General features: G+C 44.3%; 1 protein-coding gene across 1 annotated transcript in view; it reads right to left on the reverse strand.

Moving 5' to 3' along the window:
- SYN3 (synapsin III) overlaps positions 1-22,801 on the reverse strand; it is a 534,306-nt gene that overhangs the window by 16,415 nt on the left and 495,090 nt on the right. The window contains exons 8-10 of the mRNA XM_040345656.1: positions 19,650-19,792; positions 12,462-12,536; positions 6,658-6,760 (exon numbers count right to left, since the gene is read on the reverse strand). Coding sequence (XP_040201590.1) covers positions 6,658-6,760; positions 12,462-12,536; positions 19,650-19,792 — 321 coding nt within the window. The remainder of the gene's footprint in view (positions 1-6,657; positions 6,761-12,461; positions 12,537-19,649; positions 19,793-22,801) is intronic.

The following is a 22,801-nucleotide window of genomic DNA, read 5'->3' on the forward strand; positions in this document are numbered from 1 at the left end:
CTCTATCTGTAACGTAGAGAGCGTCCTGACTCTCCTGTAGTCCAAGGGAGGGGGTGAGCACGACACTCCACACCAGGGAGAAAGCCTCTCATTACTGTGTGGAGTTACAGACAGCAGAACAGGAAGTGAGGATTTCTCAGAAGAAATAAGGACATTTAAAAGCAAAATGGAAGGATGAGGTAAGTGAAGGAGGACTGCGCTAAGGTAAAGAAAGCTATTTAGGAGAAAAAATTGTACCTTTACAACCCCTTTAACCACTTCCCGCCTGGTCAATAGGAGATTGACGTCTGGGAAGTGGTTGTGGAATCCTGACTGGATGTCTATTGACGTCCTGCAGGATTTCATGCTGGCGCGCGCCCGTGGGGAGCGTGCAGCGCGGCGATCGGTGATGCGGGGAGTCAGTCTGACACCCTGCATCTCCGATCTCAGTAAAGAGCCTCCGGCCGAGGCTCTTTACCACGTGATCAGCCGTGTCCAATCACGGCTGATCACGATGTAAACAGGAAGAGCCGTTGACTGGCTCTTCCTCACTCGCGTTTGACAGACGCGAGTAGAGGAGAGCCGATCAACAGGGGGGGTTCGCGCTGATTGTTTATCAGCGCAGCCCCCCCTCGGATCCCCACACTGGACCACCAGGGAGTGCCCCCCAGTGCTCAATAGAGCACAGATAGATATAAAAAAAAAAACAATAAAAAAAAAAAAATTTTTTTTAATGAAATCGATGCCAATCAGTGCCCACAAATGGGCACTGACTGGCAACATGGGCACTGACTGTGCCCAGCAATGCCATCAGTACCACCCCTCAGTGTCACCCAGTGTCCATCAGTGCCACCCAGTGTCCATCAGTGCCACCTCTTAGTGCCCATCTATGCCCAGTGCCCACCTATCAGTGCCCATCTGTGCCACCCATAAGTGCCCATCACTGCCGCCAAAGAGTGCCCAGTGCGCCTATGAGTGCCCATCAGTGCCGCCTATGAGTTCCCATCAGCGCCGCCTATGAGTGCCCATCAGTGCCGCCTATAAGTGACCACCAATGCCGCCTATGAGTGCCCATCAGTGCCGCCTATAAGTGACCATCAATGCCGCCTATGAGAGCCCATCAGTGCAGCATACCAGCACCGCCTATCAGTGCCACCTCATCGGTGCCCACCAGTGCCGTCATATCAGTACCCATAATTGAAGAAGAAAACTTACTTATTTACAAAAAAATTTACAAAAAAATAAAAACTTAATTTTTTTCGGTCTTTTTTTAGTTGTTGCGCAAAAAATAAAAATCGCAGAGGTGTTCAAATACCACCAAAAGAAAGCTCTATTTGTGGGAACAAAATGATAAAAAAAATTATTTGGGTACAGTGTAGCACGACTGCGCAATTGTCATTAAAATTGCGACAGCGCTGAAAGCTGAAAATTGGCTTGGGCGGGAAGGTGCATAAGTGCCTGGTATGGAAGTGGTTAATCACAACAGGTTGCTTCGATGTGCGGCCCATGGAATACAGCTTTTGTTCTACATTGATGTTTGGACCTGAGGCAAGCTCCTTCCCCGGCTGCCACTCATAACGGTGGGCACAGGACTAGAAACCCTCATAGGCTATATTTCATAATTCTATATTTGGTTTACACAATCCTAAACCCACAGTTGATCAGAAGAAGGCAAAAAGCCCCAATAAAGCATGATCCAATTTGCTCCAGTGGGAGAACAAAATCCTTCCTGATCCCCCAGAAGGCAACCAGATATTTCCTGGATCAACAGCTCTTTTATTAACCACTTAAGGACTGCCTCCTGCACATTTACATTGGCTGAATGGCACGGCTGGGCACATGCACGTACAGGTATGTCCTGTGCTAGTGCCCAGCCGTGGATCTCGGACGCGCGCCCGCGACTCGGTCCGAAGCTCCGGGACCGCGGGACCCGCGGACCCGATCGCCGCTGGAGTCCCACGATCGGTCCCCGGAGCTGAAGAACGGGGAGAGCTGTATGTAAACACGGCTTCCCCGTTCTTCACAGTGGCGGCGTCATCGATCGTGTAAACCCTTTTATAGGGGTACACAAGCGATGACGTCACACCTACAGCCACACCCCCCTACAGTTAGAAACACATATTAGGTCATACATAACCCCTTCAGCGCCCCCTTGTGGTTAACTCCCAAACTGCAATTGTCATTTTCACAGTAAACAATGCATTTTATGCTGTGAAAATGACAATAGTCCCAAAAATTTATCAAAATTGTCCGAAGTGTCCGTCATAATGTCGCAGTCACGAGAAAAAAAACGCTGATCGCCGCCATTAGTAGTAAAAAATTATTTTTTCGAAAAATGCAATAAAACTATCCCCTATTTTGTAAACGCTATAAATTTTGCGCAAACCAACCGATAAACGCTTATTGCGATTTGTATACCAAAAATAGGTAGAAGAATACGTATCGGCCTAAACTGAGGAAAAAAATAAGTTTTTTTATATATTTTTGGGGGATATTTATTATAGCAAAAAGAAAAAAATATTGAATTTTTTTCAAAACTGTCGCTCTATTTTTGTTTATAGCGCAAAAAATAAAAACCGCAGAGGTGATCAAATACCACCAAAAGAAATCTCTGGGAAAAAAAGGACGGCAATTTTGTTTGGGAGCCACGTCGCACAACCGCGCAATTGTCTGTTAAAGCGACGCAGTGCCGAATCGCAAAACCTGGCCGGGTCCTTTAGCTGCCTAAAGGTCCGGGTCTTAAGTGGTTAAACAATCTACTGAGCTGGCTAGAACTAGTTCTTGGGGGAGACTACATTTTTACAGCTCTTACTGTGAAGACGCCTTTCCATATGTGGAGGATAAATCTCTTTTTCTCCAGATATAGATGCCCCTTGTCCTCTGTAATGACTTGGAAGTGTCCAAGATATAACTACTGTACAATATATATATATATATATGACATTGGAGACAATACACTTTAATTTACTTTAAATGATGGAGACAGGGAGAGTGTGAACTAACTATAGTAAGGAGATCTCACTGCCTGCTGAAATCCACAAGAGATAGAAAAATAAAGCAGTTGACTCAGGTCACCAGACTTAACAATGACTATAATATCCATTCTGAATGGACTAACACTTTAATGCTTGGCTGTTATCCTCCTAACAGATAGCAGTTGCATTTTTAAACAATGTCAGTGTCACAGTGCGTTGAGCATGCAGTTATTTCGCGACAATAGCTAACGAGGCGGCGAAGCTGTCAGCGGCGGATATTACACGAACTGCAGACTACAATGACACAGTGACCTGAAGCCTGTGGTAGCATCTGGGGAAGTGATTAGCATTCCTAGCGAGGGGTGTCACAGAATCAGTGAAATGTTTTACCCGTCTCAGGCTTCCTACTGTGACAGAAGTACAGGAAAAAAGTTCGCCTTTGCTGGAGTGGCCCTGACAATAATCAGGTGTCTTTGTGACCTGTCTGTGGCCAGGGACCATTTGTTGGAAAGATGACTATAATAAAGATTTACATTGCACAGGTATTGCTTTATCCACTGCCAACCATCATTGCAGGAATCCATGTCAACCAAACCAAAAAGCATTCTTAATAATATATATATATTAGTATATTTTGCCTCTTCTGGTTCCTTTGTTTGCCCCATCATTAAATCATTTTTAATTACAATGTCCATTTTCATTACATATCATATCATGGTCATATATCACCATTGGGTCACTGCGTTTCTCTATGCAATGCAGGCAGATAATGGTTGGCGGGAGGGGGTGGGAGGATGCTGTACATACTGTAGCTTCCTGAAAATATGGCAGTATCCTGCCTCAGTACTCCTCTCAGGAGCCCTCTGCCCTGATGCAAGCAGAAGGCTGTTTTTTGGTATGACTTTTGGTTCTAAAGTCAGAAGATTTTTGTTATCTTAAAGCGGTAATAAACCGCTACAGAATAATAAAAAAAAAAACATTTGTGAGACGATGGCATAATATGCTAGTATGCATTGCATACTATCACATTATGAAATACAGTGGCGGCTGGTGCTCTTTTATTTGGGGGGCACAAAAAAAACAAAAAAACAAAAACCCCATCAAGCGCAGCCACTGTGCCAATCTAGCGCAGCCACAATGCCCATCAAATGCAGCCAATGTACCCATCAATTGCCACCACTGTGCCCATCAATTGCTGCAAGTGTGCCCCATCAATTGCTGCCAGTTTGCCCCATCAATTACTGCCAGTGCGCCCCCTCAATTGCCGCCAGTGTGCCCCCTCAATTGCCGCCAGTGTGCCCCATCAATTGCCGCTACTGTGCCCCATCAATTGCTGCCAGTGTGCCCCCCCCCCACCCAGCATTTACCTGTCTCGGCACTGTCCTCCACCCTCCGAGTCCTCCATGTCTTCTCCCGTCCTCTGCTATGATTGGATGCCAATCACAGCGCCTGTTGCCTCAGCCAATCAGGTGACAGGGTAACCAGACCCAAGCACCTGATTGGCTGAGAGGCGGGTCAGTGTTAGGGAAGTGATTTATTTGCTTCCCTAACACAACACTGTGTAAACAGCGAACGCCCAGCATTGCGCCCGCTGTTTACCAATTTGGAAGCCTATTAGAACCTATGGCATAAATCAGGATGCCTTTTAGAGCTGACGGCTCTAATCAGGCGCTTACAAAAACACCCCCGCCGCTGTAATTCAGATGCTGGCGCCCAACAAGAAGCCGTGAACCTGAATAGGGGGTGGCAGCGGTGACAATAGATATGCATGAATCTGTCTATTGGTGATAGACAGGTGCAGGAGACAGGGGGCGGCGCTCCTGCGCCCTTTATGGATCCCCCCCCCCCCCCACTGACAAAATACCTTAGAACGAAGCCCTTCCAGCAAAGTCTATGTGTGCGGAAGCCCTTGTATATTTGTTGTGGATTACAGCACCTTTGGATTATATAAGGTGTATGTACTGTATTTTACACCTGTCACATTGTTTTCTCTCTCTCTGACAAGCTGTCTCTGCTTGTTTATATAAATCCACAACAGATATACTGTAAGGGTCAGAGGGACAAAGGGGAAACCATCAAGTGGAAGCCATCAATAGATGCATGGTTGAAGTATATGTTGAGCCCAAAAGGATTGAAAGAGGGAACAAAAGGAAGTTGGGGGGGGGGAGAAAGGGAGCTATGTGAGTTGTCTCTGCTTGTTTATAAAAAATATTTGTAAAACGTATCCTGAAGAAGCCCTCAACTTGGGTGAAACGCATCGATCTATACACCTCCTGGGATTCCCCAAATGGAATCTATGTACCCTATGTAAACATGTATAACATGATATGCTCTTCAGAGGATTTGTACCTTTATAGTTTTTAAAGTTTTATATAAATAAAATTTATTGATTTTTGTATTTAGATACATTTTTTGTTTGAATAATTATCATTATCTGGGCACTGTAAAAATCCCCATCTCCCATGAACCCCTTTGTTTTAGGAGATTCATGGGAAACATTTCCTCTTCCAATATGCATTTATAGGGGATTGAGCCAGAATTGTATATATAGGTACCCCCATCCAATATTTTTCAATACACACAAGCAGTTAAGTGTTCTCCCAGCACAATTATCGATCATGGCGCTGGTGACCTCCCACCAGCATCGCAAGTGTGACGTCAGTCTTAAGCCCCATACACACGGTCGGACTTTTTGACAACAAACTTAAAAATGAACAGGTTTTCAAAAAAATATGACCGTGTGTACGCTTCATCCGACAAACTTTTTCGTTTTTCATCGGCCAAAATTTCACTCTGCAAACGGACAAACTTTTCGACAACAAAAGTCCTACGGTGCAAAAACCTATCGTGTGTACAGAAATCCATTGAACTTTAGTCCAAAATACAAACACGCATGCTCAGAACCAATGTTAAAATCAACCAACAATAGCAGAAGTTGACCAAAGGGTGGCGGTAAAGAGCAGAAAAACCATGTGATTTGGTGAAAGTTGGCTGAAAAAGTCCTGCCGTGCGTATGCATACCAAGTTCACGGCCAACGTCCTTCAAACAAAAATCCACAGAAAAGTTTGTCTGAAGTCCGACCGTGTGCATGAGGCTTAACTCACACCTCTGCAAATTATATACAGCAAAACTCCTCTTAGATTGTAAGCTCCTTTGAGCAGGGCCCTCTTAACCCTCTTGTATTTTATTGTATAGTAACAGTTTTGTCTCCCTTCTCTATTGTAAAGCGCTGTGTAAACTATTAACGCTTTTTAAATCCTGTATAATAATAATAATAATAATAATAATATAGAGCTGCAAGATTATCCAGGTATTCAAAAATATCAGATTTGACCTTTTATTAATGGGCGAGCCTTTTTCAAATTGAAGATTCGTAATGCAGTTGAGTATTATTCCAGGATTTTCTGGTTCTGCTGCATAAGTGAAAATTAGATTTTCCTCTACAGCTACTCATGTGTGAAGTCACGGCTGCTGCGATTTCCCAGAAGCCTCCAGAAAGTCACATTTCCCCTCCGATTCTTCCCAGGTCACATGGCCAGACAGACACCCGTCTAGCATTTTATGGGGGTGCTCTCTCTTGCTCCTTATCCTCCAGCTGGCTCTGGAAGCGGAGCTGCGCCGCGTTAACAAGTGGAGAAGGGAACGTTTCCTCTTTGATGTCCCAACTGTAAAGTGTGGATGTTTTTTCACTCAGTAACTCACCTCAATGATAAAATCTTTGCCGTCTTTACTGTGGACGGCTTTCACAGCACAGATGTCCAGACCGCCGAAAAGTTCAGAGCATGAATCTGCCCATAAGCGATATCTGTAATATTAGAGAGGGAAGTGTTGTTATTGGATATAATGACTTTTATTGTGTTGTATGGTAAGCAATATCATTTTTTTTAATTCTATGAATTTGTAGAACAAACAATAAAAAACAAAAAAAAAATCCTGGACTGTCACCCGCAGAAATTATTTTCTGCCACAAGGTGTCTTCAGTCATCTGGGTTGAATCACTCAACTCACTTCCTCTCAACCTAGGCTGTCATCAGGGCTGGCGCTAGCGCAAGGCAACATGGGCACTTGCCTTACGGTGCCAGCGCCGGCCCTGGGGGGGCGCCAAAAAAAACTCCCTGCTCGGAAGAATTAAAACCGTCCTACCGTGCGGCCGCCTCCCGCACTATAGCCCCGGCGGCGCCGCGGCGGCACGGCACTTCACTTGGGCTCCATTCTGTTTTTTTTTTCCGCCTGGTGGTCTGTCTCCCGGCCTGCTGTAAGCACAGCATCACGTCCCATACGGCCAATCACCACAGAGGCACAGCGCCTCCCACTCCGCCGCCCGCCAATCGTGCACAAACGAGCCTAGAAAAAAAAAACTTTCCCCACCCAACCGGTTGGGTGGGGAAACATTTTTTTCTAGGCTTGTTTGTGTGCTTGTTTGTGTTGCTTGTTTGTGTGCGATTGGCGGGCGGCGGAGTGAGAGGCGCTGTGCCTCGTATGGGACGCGATGCTGTGTTTACAGAACGGCGGCGCCAAATTTGGTTTTCTACATCTGAAGTATCCAGCACGGTAAGCAGGGGAGAGAGAGAGACAGTGAGCAGTGCTGAGTAGAGAGCTGAAGCTAACGTAAGTAAACCAGCAGGTGATTGCTCTCTGTTCAGCGCTGCTCACTGTCTCTCCATCTGCATGATTAATGTAGGAAGGGACAGAGCTGGGGGGTGTCTGTGTAAATCTAAAGGAGTCTAGCGGTGCAGAGTGTTGCTGTGTAATGTAAAAGTGGTCCAGAGGTGCGGTGCTGTGTAATGCAAAAAGGGGTCCAGAGGTGCGGTGCTGTGTAATGCAAAAGGGGTCCAGAGGTGCGGTGCTGTGTAATGCAAAAGGGGTCCGGAGGTGTGGTGCTGTGAAATGCAAAAGGGGTCCAGAGGTGCGGTGCTGTGTAATGCAAAAGGGGTCCAGAGGTGCGGTGCTGTGTAATGCAAAAGGGGTCCAGAGGTGCGGTGCTGTGTAATGTAAAAGGTGTCCAGAGGTGCAGTGCTGTGTAATGCAAAAGGGGTCCAGAGGTGCTGTGCTGTGTAATGCAAAAGGGGTCCAGAGGTGCGGTGCTGTGTAATGTAAAATGAGGTGAGGTTTCTGTGGAGGACAAAAAGAGAGGAGACTTGCAATTAGGGGAACCCCAAAGCCAGGCAGCGCAGCAGCACACTGAGGCGTTGCGCCGTTGGCAGTAAAGCGCCGCTATTTTGTTGTTTTTGCGGCGCTATGCGGTGCTGTGCATGCGTGCTGGGGGGGGGGGGGGTGGCAAAATGCACCTTCGCCTAAATTGGCAAAAATCCTTGCACCGGCCCTGGCTGTCATAGACCCGCCCTCGGGGCTCAGATTATTACCGCAATAAACAGCTCACAACACATTAACCATTTGACCTCATGACTAGACCATTTTTTGCCATTTATTACTCCACAAAGTTGATATACCGTATATACTCGAGTAAAAGCCGATTTTTTTCTGCTGAAAATGCCTCCCTCGTCTTATACTCGAGTCACCTCTTTGCGACTGATCTCCTGGACTTTGGGGGCCATAGGTTCCCTGGACCCCAAACTTGGCTCACATATAGCCCCACTCTTTCTCTACAAGTGTACAAAGTTTGTTGTCTGGGGGACCTACAGCAAGGGAGCACCGATTTTTCAAAGCCGGGCACCCCTTCCATAGACTCCCATGTAAAATGTCAGTCTTGTCATGGACACAGTGAGGCACGGGCATAGTGAGGCATGGACACAGTGAGGCATGGGCATAGTGAGGCATGGACACAGTGAGGCATGGGTATAGTGAGGCATGGACACAGTGAGGCATGGACACAGTGAGGCATTGGGAAAGTGAGGCATGGGCACAGTGAGGCATGGACACAGAGAGGTATGCACATGGACACAGTGAGGCAAAGTGAGGTACAGTGAGGCATGCAGATGGACACCCTAGGCTTATACTCGAGCCAATACGTTTTCCCAGTGTTTTGTGGTAAAATTAGGTTCCCTTGGCTTATATTCGGGTCAGCTTATACTCGAGTAGATACGGTAACTTCTTTTCTCACAAATAGAGCTTTCTTATGGTGGTATTTGATCACCACTGCGTTTTTTTATTTTTTTGCAATATAAACAAAAAAGGCAGCAAAACAAAAAAACAAACAGTATTTTTTACTTCATGCTATAAAATATATCCAATAAAAAATCAAAATAAATCGAATTTGGTCAAAATGTATTCTGCTACATGTCTTTGATAAAAAAAAAAAAAAATCCCAATAAGTGTTTATTGATTGGTTTGTGTAAAAAGTATAGCGCTTACAAACTATGGTGTATATACTGGAATTAAAAAGTTAAATTGTAAAACAATAAAGTAAAAAAATAGAAATGTAAACCATAAAAGATTGCAACAAATAATAAAAACAATGTAAAAATTTAAAAAAAAGTATAAAGAAAATTTGTGCTCATTCACACAGGTTCTCTTGCACATACAGTGTGGATGAGAAGTTTGCTTAAAATTCTAAATTTGTTTTAATAAAAAAAGTTTGCGTTTAATTCTATTTATGAACCATAAAAACGTCCCTCCAAAATCCTCAGCACCAGACCCGTGATGCTCTTAATCCGGCCCTGCACGTGAAACGGTTTAACATTAAATGGGTCCAAGTCCCAGAGCCCTTCTCTATTTCCCCAGAGTATTTTGTTCTTTTTGGCCGTGTCTCAGTTCCACATTCCATAAAATATTAGCATTTAATAATATATGATACAGCTACTGTTTTTAGGACAGATAGGGCTTCAATTTTATAGTAGATCTGGGCACATATTGTATAATTTAGGGAGAAATAGTGGAAAACTAGAAACACAACTTTTACATAATTTGTGCAACCCAAGATTTAACCTCCAATTGATTTAAACAATTAAAGTATAACTAAAGGCAATTTATTTTTTTAAAATTTTGTATAAAGTGGTGAGGGATTAGAACACCTGTTAAAGCGGATGTGCCAGTAAAAAAAAATATTAAAAGCCAGCAGCTACAAATACTGCAGCTGCTGACTTTTAATATTAGGACACTTACCTGTCCTGGAGTCCAGCGCCGTCCGCAGCAGAGGACGAGCGATCGCTTGTCTCTCTGCTGCTCCCCCCGCCATCCTCAGTGAGGGAACCAGGAAGTGAAGCGCTCCGGCTTCACTACCTGGTTCCCTACGGCGCATGCGCGAGTCGCGCTGCGCCCGCCGATTGGCTCACACGCTGTGTGCTGGGAGCCGAGTGTTCCCAGCATACAACGGGGAACAGACGGGAAGTCTGGAAAAACCTGTCTTTTGCCCGAGACGTGTGGCCGGAAGTGGGTGCAAATACCAGTCTTTAGACAGGTATCTGCACCCCCCTCCCCCCTGAAAGGTGTCAAATGTGACACCGGAGGGGGGGTGGGTTCCGATCAGCGTGAGTTCCACTTTAGGGTGGAGCTCCGCTTTAAGTTTGTATTGCTGTCTGTGCCCCCGTTAGAGAGATTCCCCTCTCTATTTGTTCTGTTTACCGTTATCATCAAACATCCAAAAAAAAAATCCAAATTTTGGGTTGTCCCTAGAAAGGAGGGGAAATCTTCCAGTGGGGACACTAGTTCTGCTGACCCTGGTAACAACCAAGGATTCCCTCACTTTGGAAAGAATTTCCTTTCGCTTCCTGTTCTGGCTTTGGGACATGAAGTAAAGGGAAATCTCCTCAGCGGGACACAGATGGCAAAAAAACAAACAAAAAAAACCTGACAGGTGGTCCGTATCAGGCCACCAAGGGGGAAAAAATAAAAAAGGCACCAATTAGTGTGGCTCCAGATCTCGTGATTGCCATAACAGCCAAAAACAGGGAAGCTTCAAAGTTTGTTTGCAAACAAAGCTCTCTTCCTGAAGGTGCCACTGAGCCCCTCTCTCTGCATTACTGGAGCTTTCAACTGTGCAGAGAGAAACTGATACATTGAATTACTACATGGCAGATGTAAACAACCACTCTTAAACTAATAACCTCCATGGCGGTATTCACGAGTGTGGCTCGGGGTTAATTTTCATTACCAAAAGCGTTAATCCCGAACCACACTCGGGATTGCATTGCAGTATCCTGGTACAAGTTACTTACCTCGTCCCTAGGATCCTGCGATGTCCTCCGCCAGATTCTCCGCCCCGATGTATTACTATTCCAGGCTCCATTCCCTGCGAGCAACGCATGGGGGCGGAGCCCGGCGGCAAATTCAAAAAAGTAAAAAACACACTGTAATCTGTACATAACATTACTGTATCAAATCATTTCACCTCAGTTGTGTCCCTAGTGCTTTGTCCAGTGCCCTGCCTGCACTTTTATATTTTATATATATATATATATATATATATATATATATATATATATATATATATATATATATATATAAAACTTGAGAACGTCAGTGGCATCCAAAAGGCACCCCTCTACGTCAAAAGCGATTTTAGAGAAGATAGAAAACAGCGGTAGTGAATTAGAATCACTTGCAGAATTGAGTGATAGTGATTCGCAGGGAAACTCTTCATCAGACACGGAAAGTAACGACAGCAACGATTTTGTAATTGAGCAAATTTCTGTGTTTTTGATTTAATTACACTACTGAAAAAAATGTATTATTATTATATATTATTTTCTTTTATTATTTATAGTTATTATATCATAATTTATGATTTTGTGTTCAAAATGTATCATACCCGGGATGTCTATGAGACTCTTGTTTGGACAGATTTAAAGGGGCTGTAAAGGTAAAAAATGTTTTCCCTAAATAGCTTCCTTTACCTTAGTGCAGCCCTCCTTCACTCACCTCATCCTTCCATTTTGCTTTTAAATGTCCTTATTTCTTCTGAGAAATCCTCACTTCCTGTTCTTCTGTCTGTAACTCCACACAGTAATGCAAGGCTTTCTCCCTGGTGTGGAGAAAGCCTCTTGAGGGGGGAGGGGGCGAGCAGGAGTGTTAGAACACTCTACTTTGCAGATAGAGAAAGGAGCTGTGTGTTAGTGGGCGTCCTGACACTCCTTTTTGCCCCCTCAAGAGGCTTTCTCCACACCAGGGAGAAAGCCTTGCATTACTGTGTGGAGTTGCAGACAGAAGAACAGGAAGTGAGGATTTCTCAGAAGAAATAAGGACATTTAAAAGCAAAATGGAAGGATGAGGTAAGGAGGACTGCACTAAGGTAAAGGAAACTATTTAGGGAATTTTTTTTACCTTTACAACCCCTTGAGTTATTCCTAAGAATTACAGGCCTACAATATAAAACGCCAAATTTCCATGAAAAACATTGTACACTATGACAATTTAAAAAATCAGACATAATCATACCCACAGGGAGGTTAAAATTGTGGTGCCTGGGGTTCTTGTCATCTATAAAATAGATGATCATTCAATTAGTGGGACCATTATCTATAACAAATGGTTCCTTTTCCCAAACTGAGCTGATGGAATTAGGGTGACCTATGTTTAATCTGCTGGGTATTCATGAATCTGGGGCTCACCTGTCAGTCATGGCGATCTGTTCCAACATGGCCGATCCAGTGTTTGCCTTCCAGTTCCCAGAAATCGATGTCCTCCTACAACACCAAGCAAAGGCATTTTAGGTCAGCAGTCCTACATTAAAGTGATATGTTTTGTAATGCACATTTCTAAACATTTAAAACCTCCCTTATAATTAACACCAACCACACTCATCAACCCCAGGGCTCATCTGCTGGCCTTGGTGCTGGTATAAGACTGTAGACACGAGTCACAAAAAACAGTCAATAATCTATGAACTACTCTAGGACCAGGTTACATAGAGCATGTTCATTCTGATGTTATATCTTCATTGCAGACCAGCAAAATGCACAAAGGAAAGTGAAAAGCACTCTTCTCTTTTCAGAGGCACGTGAGAAATTCTACAGAGATAAGTGAAAGGATTTCCCATGTGATTCTGAAGCTGGTAATCTGTCATCAGGTATCAAAGTCATCTGTGTAACATCAGTCTGAGTAATGAAAGTAATGAAATGTTAGAAATAATTTCCTAGAGAAAATGCTGCTCCAGCCTCCCTTCAGTGTTGGTAACATGTCCAAATACCTGAGCATGTGAATCCTGTTGCAATTAAGAACCATTGTTCCATCGTTTGATCCTCCCCTTTAACAGTGACCAAAGACAACATCAGCTGTTAGCATTTTTTATCCACCCAAAAAAGCCATGCTGGGTTCTATACCATCTTTGACCAGCAATGACAAATAAGCCCTTTAGCATTATGGGTTAGCTACAGGGCAGCACAGCACAAGTACTCCCACTGAAATGATTTCCGATAAGAGATTGCTCCTGTAACTCATTCATTTTTGCATGTAATTTACATCTTGTGCTATTGAGCCCTGTCAACAATGGGCTTTAAAGCAGAAGCACAGCCAAAGCTTGTTTGGCTATACTTCTCCTGTGGATCACAGGAGTGCAGTTTGTTCTGCACTCCTGTGACCCGTTTTCAGCAGACAGAGGGCTGAAGTCTACTGTCAGCTGATGTCAGAGCCGGTCCAAGCTCAGGCAAGATCGAGACAATGAAGACATGATCCTCCCACATGCCTGGGCTGTCACCCGGCTCAGCCTCTCAGTTGCCGCTCCCACACCCTCTAGAGCCCAGCACTCCAGTGAGCGCATGGAGACAGAGCAGAGAGCCGGTGACTGACAGTCAGAAGCTCTTTGCTCACTGATCTGTGAGAACCGAGCGACCAGCGGTGTTCGATCACTCGGTTCTCAGTGTTAGAGGCACCAGGGGACAGATGCAGCTTCTGAGAGATGCTGCATCCACCTAGGTAAGTACGATTCTTTAAAAAACATGATACTTCTCTTTTAAACTGGTAAAGGTAAATTTTATTTTCCTAAACTAACAAAAATGTTATACTTACCAGCTCTTTGCAACTGTTTTGCACAGCGTGGCACTTTACCTCTTCTTCTTGGGTCCCTTCGCCCCTCCTTAGCTCCAAGTGCCCCTTAGCAAGCTGAAGGGGCACCCATACGGGTGGGCAGTGGCTCCCAAGCTGGACTGTGTGTGTCCATGAACACATACAGCGTGGCTCGGCCATGTCCCCCCCATGGACAGTGCCAGATTCAACTCTGTATAGATCCCTAGGCAGTGGAAACCTTGCGGCCCCCCCCTTGCAGGTTTCTGGACATTTCTCATGCGCTTGCTCCAGTGGCATAACATTAAACTAAGTAATGTGCACGTTGGCCACTAGATGGAGATGACCACCACAATTGTACATGTATGTACGCTGCACCAACATTTGTTTTAAACTGACAGCTGAAAGAAGATGAGCTTTCAAGAGGCAAACTGTAATTTGAACCTGATGTCTATGGTTTATCTACTTTAAAGTGACACTAAAGGTTCATTTTTTTAAAAATAACAAACATATCATTATTACCTTCACTGTGCAGTTCGTTGTGCACAGAGTGGCCCCGATCGTCCTCTTCTAGGGTCCCACGGCTGCTCTCGCGGCTCCTCCCTGCAAGAGCTAACCCCCTCTGGGAAGCTCTCTCCTGAGGGGGTTACCTTGCAGGCACGCTCCCGTGTCATACAAGTGTATGACTCGGCCCCGCCCCCGGCGGCCGCATCATTGGATTTGATTGACAGCAGCAGGAGCCAATGGCTGCGCTGCTATCAATCTATCCAATGAAGAGCCGATCAGCCATGGGGAGAACGATGCGTGATCGCGCCCTCGGAAATTTGGGGCTCAGGTAAGTAAACGGGGGCGCGGGGGTGACGGATACAGAAAGGTGTTTTTTCACCTTAATGCATAGGAAAACATGTTATTGGGTACATTACATTCATACAATATTTTCTCTATAGAGTCTTTAACCACTTAAGGGCCGCCTAATGCCGATATACGTCGGCAGAATGGCACGACTGGGCACAGGCACGTACAGGGACGCTGCCCTTTAAGTGTCCAGCCGTGGGTCGTGCGTGCGCACGCCGCTGGCGGCGTGCTCGTGACCCAGTCTGAATCTCCATGACCACGCCCATGGGACCCGCGGACCCGATCGCCGCCGGTGTCCCGCGATCAGGTCACAGGAGCTGAAGAACTGGGAGAGGTGAGTGTAAACACACCTTCCCCGTTCTTCTCTGTGGCAGTGACACTGATCGTCTGTTCCCTGTTATAGGGAATGACGATCAGTGACGTCACACCTACAGCCATGCCCCCCTACAGTAAGAATCACTCCCTTAGGGCACACTTAACCCCTTAGCGCCCCCTAGTGGTTAACCCCTTCACTGCCATTGTCATTTTCACAGTAATCAGTGCATTTTTATAGCACTTTTCGCTGTGAAAATGACAATGGTCCCAAAAATGGGTCAAAAGTGTCCGATGTGTCCGCCATAATGTCACAGTCATGAAAAAAAATCGCTGATCGCCGCCATTACTAGTAAAAAAAATTATTAATAAAAATGCCATTAAACTATTCCCTATTTTGAAAACGCTATAACTTTTGCGCAAACCATTTAATAAACGCTTATTGCGTTTTTTTTTTTTTACTAAAAATAAGTATCGGCCTAAACTGAGGGAAAAAAAGTTTTTTTTGTATATTTTTTGGTGATATTTATTATAGCAAAAAGTAAAAAATATTGAATTTTTTTTTAAATTGTCGCTCTATTTTTGTTTATAGTGCAAACAATAAAAACCGCAGAGGTGATCAAATACTACCAAAAGAAATCTCTATTTGTGGGGAAAAAAAAGGACGCCAATTTTGTTTGGGAGCCACATCGCGATTGTCAGTTAAAGCGACGCAGTGCCGAATCGCAAAAAGGGGCAAGCTCCTTAACCTGCATAATGGTCCGGGTCTTAAGTGGTTAATGTAAAGTTTTTGTTACTTTGAGTTGATTAGTTTTTTCTATCTTTTGTAAATATTTTAGGAAAGCTCACTGTAATTTACTTTCAAGATCAAATCAATATTACTTTGATCCATTGTTGTGGGGCTCTTAAGTGGCATGAGGCCCATACACTGGTGACTACTCTACCTATCTGGTAATCCGGCACTGCTCATGGGATTTGACTGACAGCAGCAGGAAGACAGAGCAGCGCTGATCACATGGTACATGGCTGATACACAGTACAGAATATAGCCTCCGTTTTGTTGGGTTACTACTATTACTTCACCATTGCTATCAATAATATGACCACACGCGTATTCATATGATCATATGATCAAATATTCAATGGGACTAAACTCAATAAAAATAGCAAACCAAAAATCCTCTCTCCACTGAGAGCTCTCCTCCTATAGACTCTGACACATTAATTAGCTGTGGTGGAATTTCGACAATCGCTTCTGACTAATCAAATATTTGAGTTCAAAAGTATCAATTGTAATTCAGACTGATTAAATTATCATTTTTGATAGATTGTTTCCCTGTTCAACCAATATTTTAATCAATATTTCCAATCCATTGAAAAAAAATGCGGAACAATATTGTGCCAATATTTTAATAGATGGTGAATTGACTGTTTGCGGTCTCTTGCGCCTGAATTGATCACAAATCGATACATCAGCTGACATTCCCATCACTCCAGTTTTATTTTCTCACTCATAAATGTCATCTTACATTATACTGAAGGCGTTTGGCTAAGGCCTCAGAGCGCGTCCCCGGATTTGCCATGTGTCGCAGACAGTGCTGCATTGTTCAATGTTTCACTGGTGCCAAGAGAACGCACTGGGAGCCCTGGGGTGTGAGCCATGCACTTCCTGAGCCTGGCCAGGGGGATATGTACAGAAATGACACTTCTCCCCTGGGCTGGGCCTGTAATCACGTCACTGTGTGCCCTATGCACCAACGTCATGTGGGGTCATCTGGCCGTACACATTAATCATACGAGTCACACTAGGGCCCAGGGCCCAGCTAATGACCGTGACATGCGGAATAACACTCCACACGCCTACTGGCCTCACACACTCTCGTGATTTATGGGTATGCAAGGAAATGTGTGTGACCAAACACCAGGCAAAGTGCAGACACAGCAAAACAAAAACAAGCAAACAAAATGTAAAATACGGAATTAAGAAAAAAATTTCATCAATGTTAGTCAATGAGAGCTGTCCTAATTAGCACTACTGAAGTCACTCAGTTCAGTAGTTCAGAAAAGTTTACTGTACTACTTCAAGGCAACCTCTATTAATTTATATTCTATACTTCTATTAAAGTAGTACTCAAGTCACCAGGAAGTTGCCTGGCAAAGTTGCACCACAAGTCGTGCGACTTTCGGGTCACGGTATTGTGAACCGAGCCTTAGGCTCCATGCACACTAGGGGCCAGATTCACAGAGGAGATACGACGGCGTATCTCCTGATACACCGTCGTATCTCCTGTCGTATCTATGCGGCTGATTCATAGAATCAGTTCCGCATAGATAGCCCTAAGATCCGACAGGTGTAATTGACTTACACCGTCGGATCTTAGGATGCAATACTTCGGCCGCCACTGGGGGGAGTTCGCGTCGTATTCCAGCGTCGGGTATGCAAATTAGCAGTTACGGCGATCCACAAAGGTTTTTCCCGTCATTACGTCGGCGCAAGTATTTTTTTCCCGTCGCAAAGTTAGGTGTGCTTTAACATGGTGTAAAATTACTCCACCATGTTAAAGTATGCCCGTCGTTCCCGCGTCGCTTTTGAATTTTTTTTTCCCGGCGTAAGTACGTTACGTAAGTTCACGCAAAGCACGTCGGGAAAATTGCGAACGGAGCATGCGCAGAACGTCCGGCGCGGGAGTGCGCCTAATTTAAATGGTACCCGCCCCATTTGAATTGGGCGGGCTTGCGCCGGACGACTTTACGTTACACCGCCGCAAGTTTCCAGGTAAGTGCTTTGAGGATCAGGCACTTACACTGAAAACTTGCGGCGGTGTAACGTAAAAGGGTTACGTTACACAGCCGCAAATTTTCGTGAATCTGGCCCTAGGAGCTTAAAAAAAATGCCAAAAAATGCCAGATAAAAAAAAACAAATTTATAGCGTTTTTTTGCCAGTGTTTAATAGTGAATATCAGCTTGTTAAGGAGTAGACTGTACCCCAAAGCACTGCCTCCATATTGAGGGCATGTGGCCTAGTACGGTTCAGGAAGGGGTTTTCTCGCTTGTCCCCTCCCCCCTATTTTTGGCCTGTCGGGTTGCATGGGCCTATAGGGTCTGGCATGGATTTTGGGGGGAACCCCATGCAATTTTTCAAAAAATCCCTAACAAACCCGAAGGGCCTGGTATAGATTGGAGGGGACCCCCACACATTTTTTTTTTCATTTTTCTAATGCAGACATTCTCTACATCGGTTGTTAAGGACGACGGTAGCCGCCAGCTCCTTAACAATCATGTTTACTGGAGTGGACAAGGAAAACACTGGGCATTGGTGCATAGTAGCTCTTAGCAGCGTTTAGGAGCCTAGTCTAGTGTTGTCACTCTGTATATATGTTCTAATGCCATTTAGATCAGCAGGACTTGCTGTATCACAAAAGGATTTCCATTATTCTACAAAATTATTGAATAAACAGTCCTTGCACTGCTGTTCAGTCTTATTTTGCAAAAGTCAATGTGAGCTTGATGTTATAGACTTGTGTAAATAATTCCACCCAGGACAGTATCAGCTAAACCTCTGTGGCTAAGGAGGATCCTGACGTAAAAAGCTGATTCAGCTGACGGAGATCAGGTGGAGGGTGGGATGTCGTTCTGTCCTCCGGTGACTCCTTTGAAAGGAAACCTCAATTGAGTCACCAGGGAGTTCTCCTTTCACATCCTGGGGATCTCCCAAAATTGTCTCATCCATTGACCACATGTTTCTCTCCCAGCTGAACCCAGCCACCTTGTGGTGGAGTACTTTCCAGTAATCCTGTGTATTCACGTTGGGGAAGGGGGCCTTCATTCCTGGATCTGCCGAGGCAAGTGGCGTCAGCTACGCAATTTATGTAAATAGATGAGGCAATTAAGTCACTCTGACAGAGCTACAATTACCTCATCTCAAAATAGGTTTAACCCATACATCAAAAAGATTACTGGGCTACGTTGTACGCAAATGGAGACCTTTTAAAACTTTAATGGTTTATTATAATAAATTGTTTTAACAAAATTAAATCAACTTAAATTTAAGATGTGGCATCTTGACCTTTACTTTTGAGCATATGTGGGCATTAACATGATAAGCATCTCACCACTAAGTCACAGAAAATCCAGAACATAACTCATTATCCTTTTAGGAACTGGCTACATGCCACCTGTTCATTTTAAGATTAATATTTAAACTCTATGAGAGATTTTTCAGCTGCTTGGCTGGGCAGGGCACCTAGCAGTAAAAACATTTAGGGCAGTATGCGCCCAGGGATCAATGCCGGGAACAGAGACCTCTTGCTTTTGTCCCTGGGCCTTTACTGCCCTGAATGTTCATACTGTTAGGTGCCCTATCCAGCCGCAGCATAGAGTTTGATTGGCTGCTGGCAGCTGGGCTGGCTGGGACACTTGTGCCCTCTGCCTGCTAGGGCCCCATGCACCACCGCTAACTGCCATTTGTGCATGCGATGACAGAATTTCACAAGTGAAGCATGGGCTCAATGTAGTCCAAACAAAGCAAATTTGAATGATCTAGGTGAATTGAGCTGTCTGACAGTGTTTTCAAATATTGCTTGGACAGTTCTTCAAATATTACACAACCCCCTTCCCAACACACACTTACATATAGGCTTTGTAGTTATTGCCGATTTTCTGAATGCGGATATCGTATTTGGAGTCTATGAATGGCTCAGAGGTCACGTAGGTTTTCGCCATGGCCACGATACTGGCCATATCCTGAAAGTCATACTGATTATCCACTTTAACCTAAGGAAAAAGAGAACGAGGTAAGATATGATTTATATGTAACTCATAAATAATGGCAGAGATTAACATCAATATAAAGTTGACCATAGACGGTTTGAAGTTTGGTTGGTTCAGCAGGGACAAACCGAGATTCAAGCCGTCTATGGGCAGGCTGATTATATCCAAGTTGATCAATCGATCAACTTGGGTACATTCAGCATGCCAGATTTGTATGTGATTATTGCCAACGGCTATAGCCACTAGCAATAACCACTGTGTGTTTTCCTGGGCGTGATGGCTCCCCGCACCCCCCCCCCCCCCGCAGAAGAACACCATAGCTCCATGGGAGGGATTCCCCCATCAACATTGACTGTGTTGGCGGGGGAGTCAAGCGATTTACTTTGGTTGCCGGAAAAAAAAATTGCTCCATCTATGGCACTGTTTAAACTACAAGGGGGTAGGTATTTGCTGAGAGAAGATTAGGATGTGATTTTCCAGGACAGGACTTAAGCAGGCCATAGATGGAACAATTTTCTTTTCTGCAATCAAAGAAAATCACCCCACCAACACAGTCGATGTCAAACTACACGTTGCAGGAAAGAAAATCACTTGACTCAGCCCCCCCCACCTGTGGAGCTATTGTGTTATTGACTTGACCCTTGACTCCCCTACCAATACAGTCAGTATTGATGGGGCAATCCTTGCCGTGGATCTATGGTGTTCTCTCACCAGGGAAGAGGGGGGAGCCTTGCTGCACTGTGATTATTGCTAGTGGCTATGGTCGCTGGCAATAATCACATGAAAAATCTCATTTAATGGTTGTACCCAAGTTGATTGATCTATCAACTTGGATACAATCAGCCTGCTCATACATAGTTCAAATCTTAGCTGGTCCCTGCTTAACCAGCTGAGATTTGAACAGTCTATGGCCGGCTTTAGGGGACAGCCTCTAATAGGCCAAAACATACAGCAATAATTACCTGAAAAGGTTCTGACTCTTTCTCCCTGTATAAAAATTCTGTAGTGTGTAGTAGATCCCAATCATATAAAACGTAATCATCTTTGTAGTTACTTTTAATGAACCTGAAGCAGCCATGCACAAACAAAGCTCCAAACTGTTGACCCAGCAAATGCAACCTTCTTGCCAGCACCTTTAAAAAAAATCGCAAATCAAACTGGCCCTGTGCATCATAATTGGCAGGTTTTTTTTTTTTTTATAAAATACATGTGTCCCCCTTATTTTTAATCCCTTTTTGTATCTCAGTGATCCTGATCTTAGCCAAACTTTTTCTGCCTCTTCATGTCTACATGCACTCTGCCCAGCATCAAGTGCACATCATCCCTCTGCATAGTTTTCCTCTCACTTCTTGTTTGGCTATGGGGCAGGAAATTAAGGGAAATCGCTGCAATGGGACAGAGATGGTAAGAAATAAACTGACAGGGGCTATAACCCTCCCTTACTCTATCCAAAATGAAAAAAAAAGTGTTGCCTATAGTTCTACTTTAAGCACAAATTTATGATAATTTTATGGAGAGGACTAAGAAGATATAACCATGCCAATGGTACAGCAGAAAACATATAGCACAGTGAGGAAGGTTTGTGGTCCAGGCTGATAGGACAGTCAAAATTAGAAGCAGCTTGTGTCAGTGCTGCCCCCCTGCAAAGTGCTGCCCTAGGCCTGGGCCGTGTTGGCCTAGGCCAGCTGGATACAGCGTTGAGAACACATGGGAATGGGAAGAACTTGTCCATAATGCCATGTGCCTTCCGTCCCAAGACTTTCAGGGCAATTCCGAGGACCAACACCCTACTATTCTGGAGTAAGTAAGGTTCCATATGCAATATGTACAAAGATAAGAAAAGAGAATATTGGTAAAGAATAAGTGCTTCAGCGTCATAGTGCTATACAATGACTGGCCCTTCCAGCTGGTATAAAGATTCATCCAGTCTTGGCCAAAAGGCCCAGCCCAAGAGGCAGGTATAAAAAAAAGGGTGCAATGAGTGCTGTGACCAAGGTGCCATACAAAAAATAACAGGCAAAGATGGCGCCGGGGAAAAAAAACAAAACGAGTGACGTCTCTCTGATGCAGCAGACGAAACAGCAGCTCTTAAAGGTGAATGTCACTAATAATCCCAGTCATGAAAACAAGGGAATTTCTGTGGATTCTACTCCAAAAACTGAAGGACTGTTGGATCACAATATAGAAGGTATAAATCCCCATACACAGCTACAACTTCAGTCCCCACAAACAAAGATAATACTGACAGAAAACATTATTGCAAATGAGAGGGAAAATACTGTTCAACTTGGTCATCATACTTCTAATAACAGTATAACAATACAAGCAATAGTTCATCGAGACCCCTTCTCATCCCAATCACAGGAGGACTTGTCTTCACCACAAAGTGGTCATACACAATCTCCCTTATCGATCACTCCTGATAGGGAACTATTTATGGCAATATCCCCACCTTATTCAGGTAACAGTCAGATGACAGATGTCGCAGGACCCACAATGAATGTTCATAACTGTAGCTGCTCAACTACCTACCCAATCTACCTATTATCCGGGAGACTCTATACTCCTAGCTAGATTTTCCACCCTGTTACAACAGGAACTATCTAAAACCTGCACAACTATTACGTCAGACATGAAGAAAGATTTCGAAAATATAGGAGAAAGATTGGACAACATAGAGTCTAAAAGGGACGGAACAGTAAGAAAAGTTAACCAAAATTTCAAAATAATTTTATCCTTACAGGACCAACTCGACCAAGCAAACTCCAAAATAGAGGACCTGGAAAATAGGTTCAGAAGATATAATTTTCGTGTGAGAGGTCTCCCTGAGACAGTATTAAACTTAGAGGAATCCAATGACGTTTTTAATACCAGACATTTCCCCCCCACCAGTTGGAACTTGATAGAGTACGTCATGCTCTAACAGCTCCTAGACCTGATGGCCTTCCACGAGATGTGATAGTTAAACCACATTTTTACAAAATAAAAGAGAAGGTGATAATGGAGGCTAGA

The sequence above is a fragment of the Rana temporaria genome, chromosome 3 (assembly GCF_905171775.1).
Source record: "Rana temporaria chromosome 3, aRanTem1.1, whole genome shotgun sequence".
NCBI lineage: Eukaryota > Metazoa > Chordata > Amphibia > Anura > Ranidae > Rana > Rana temporaria.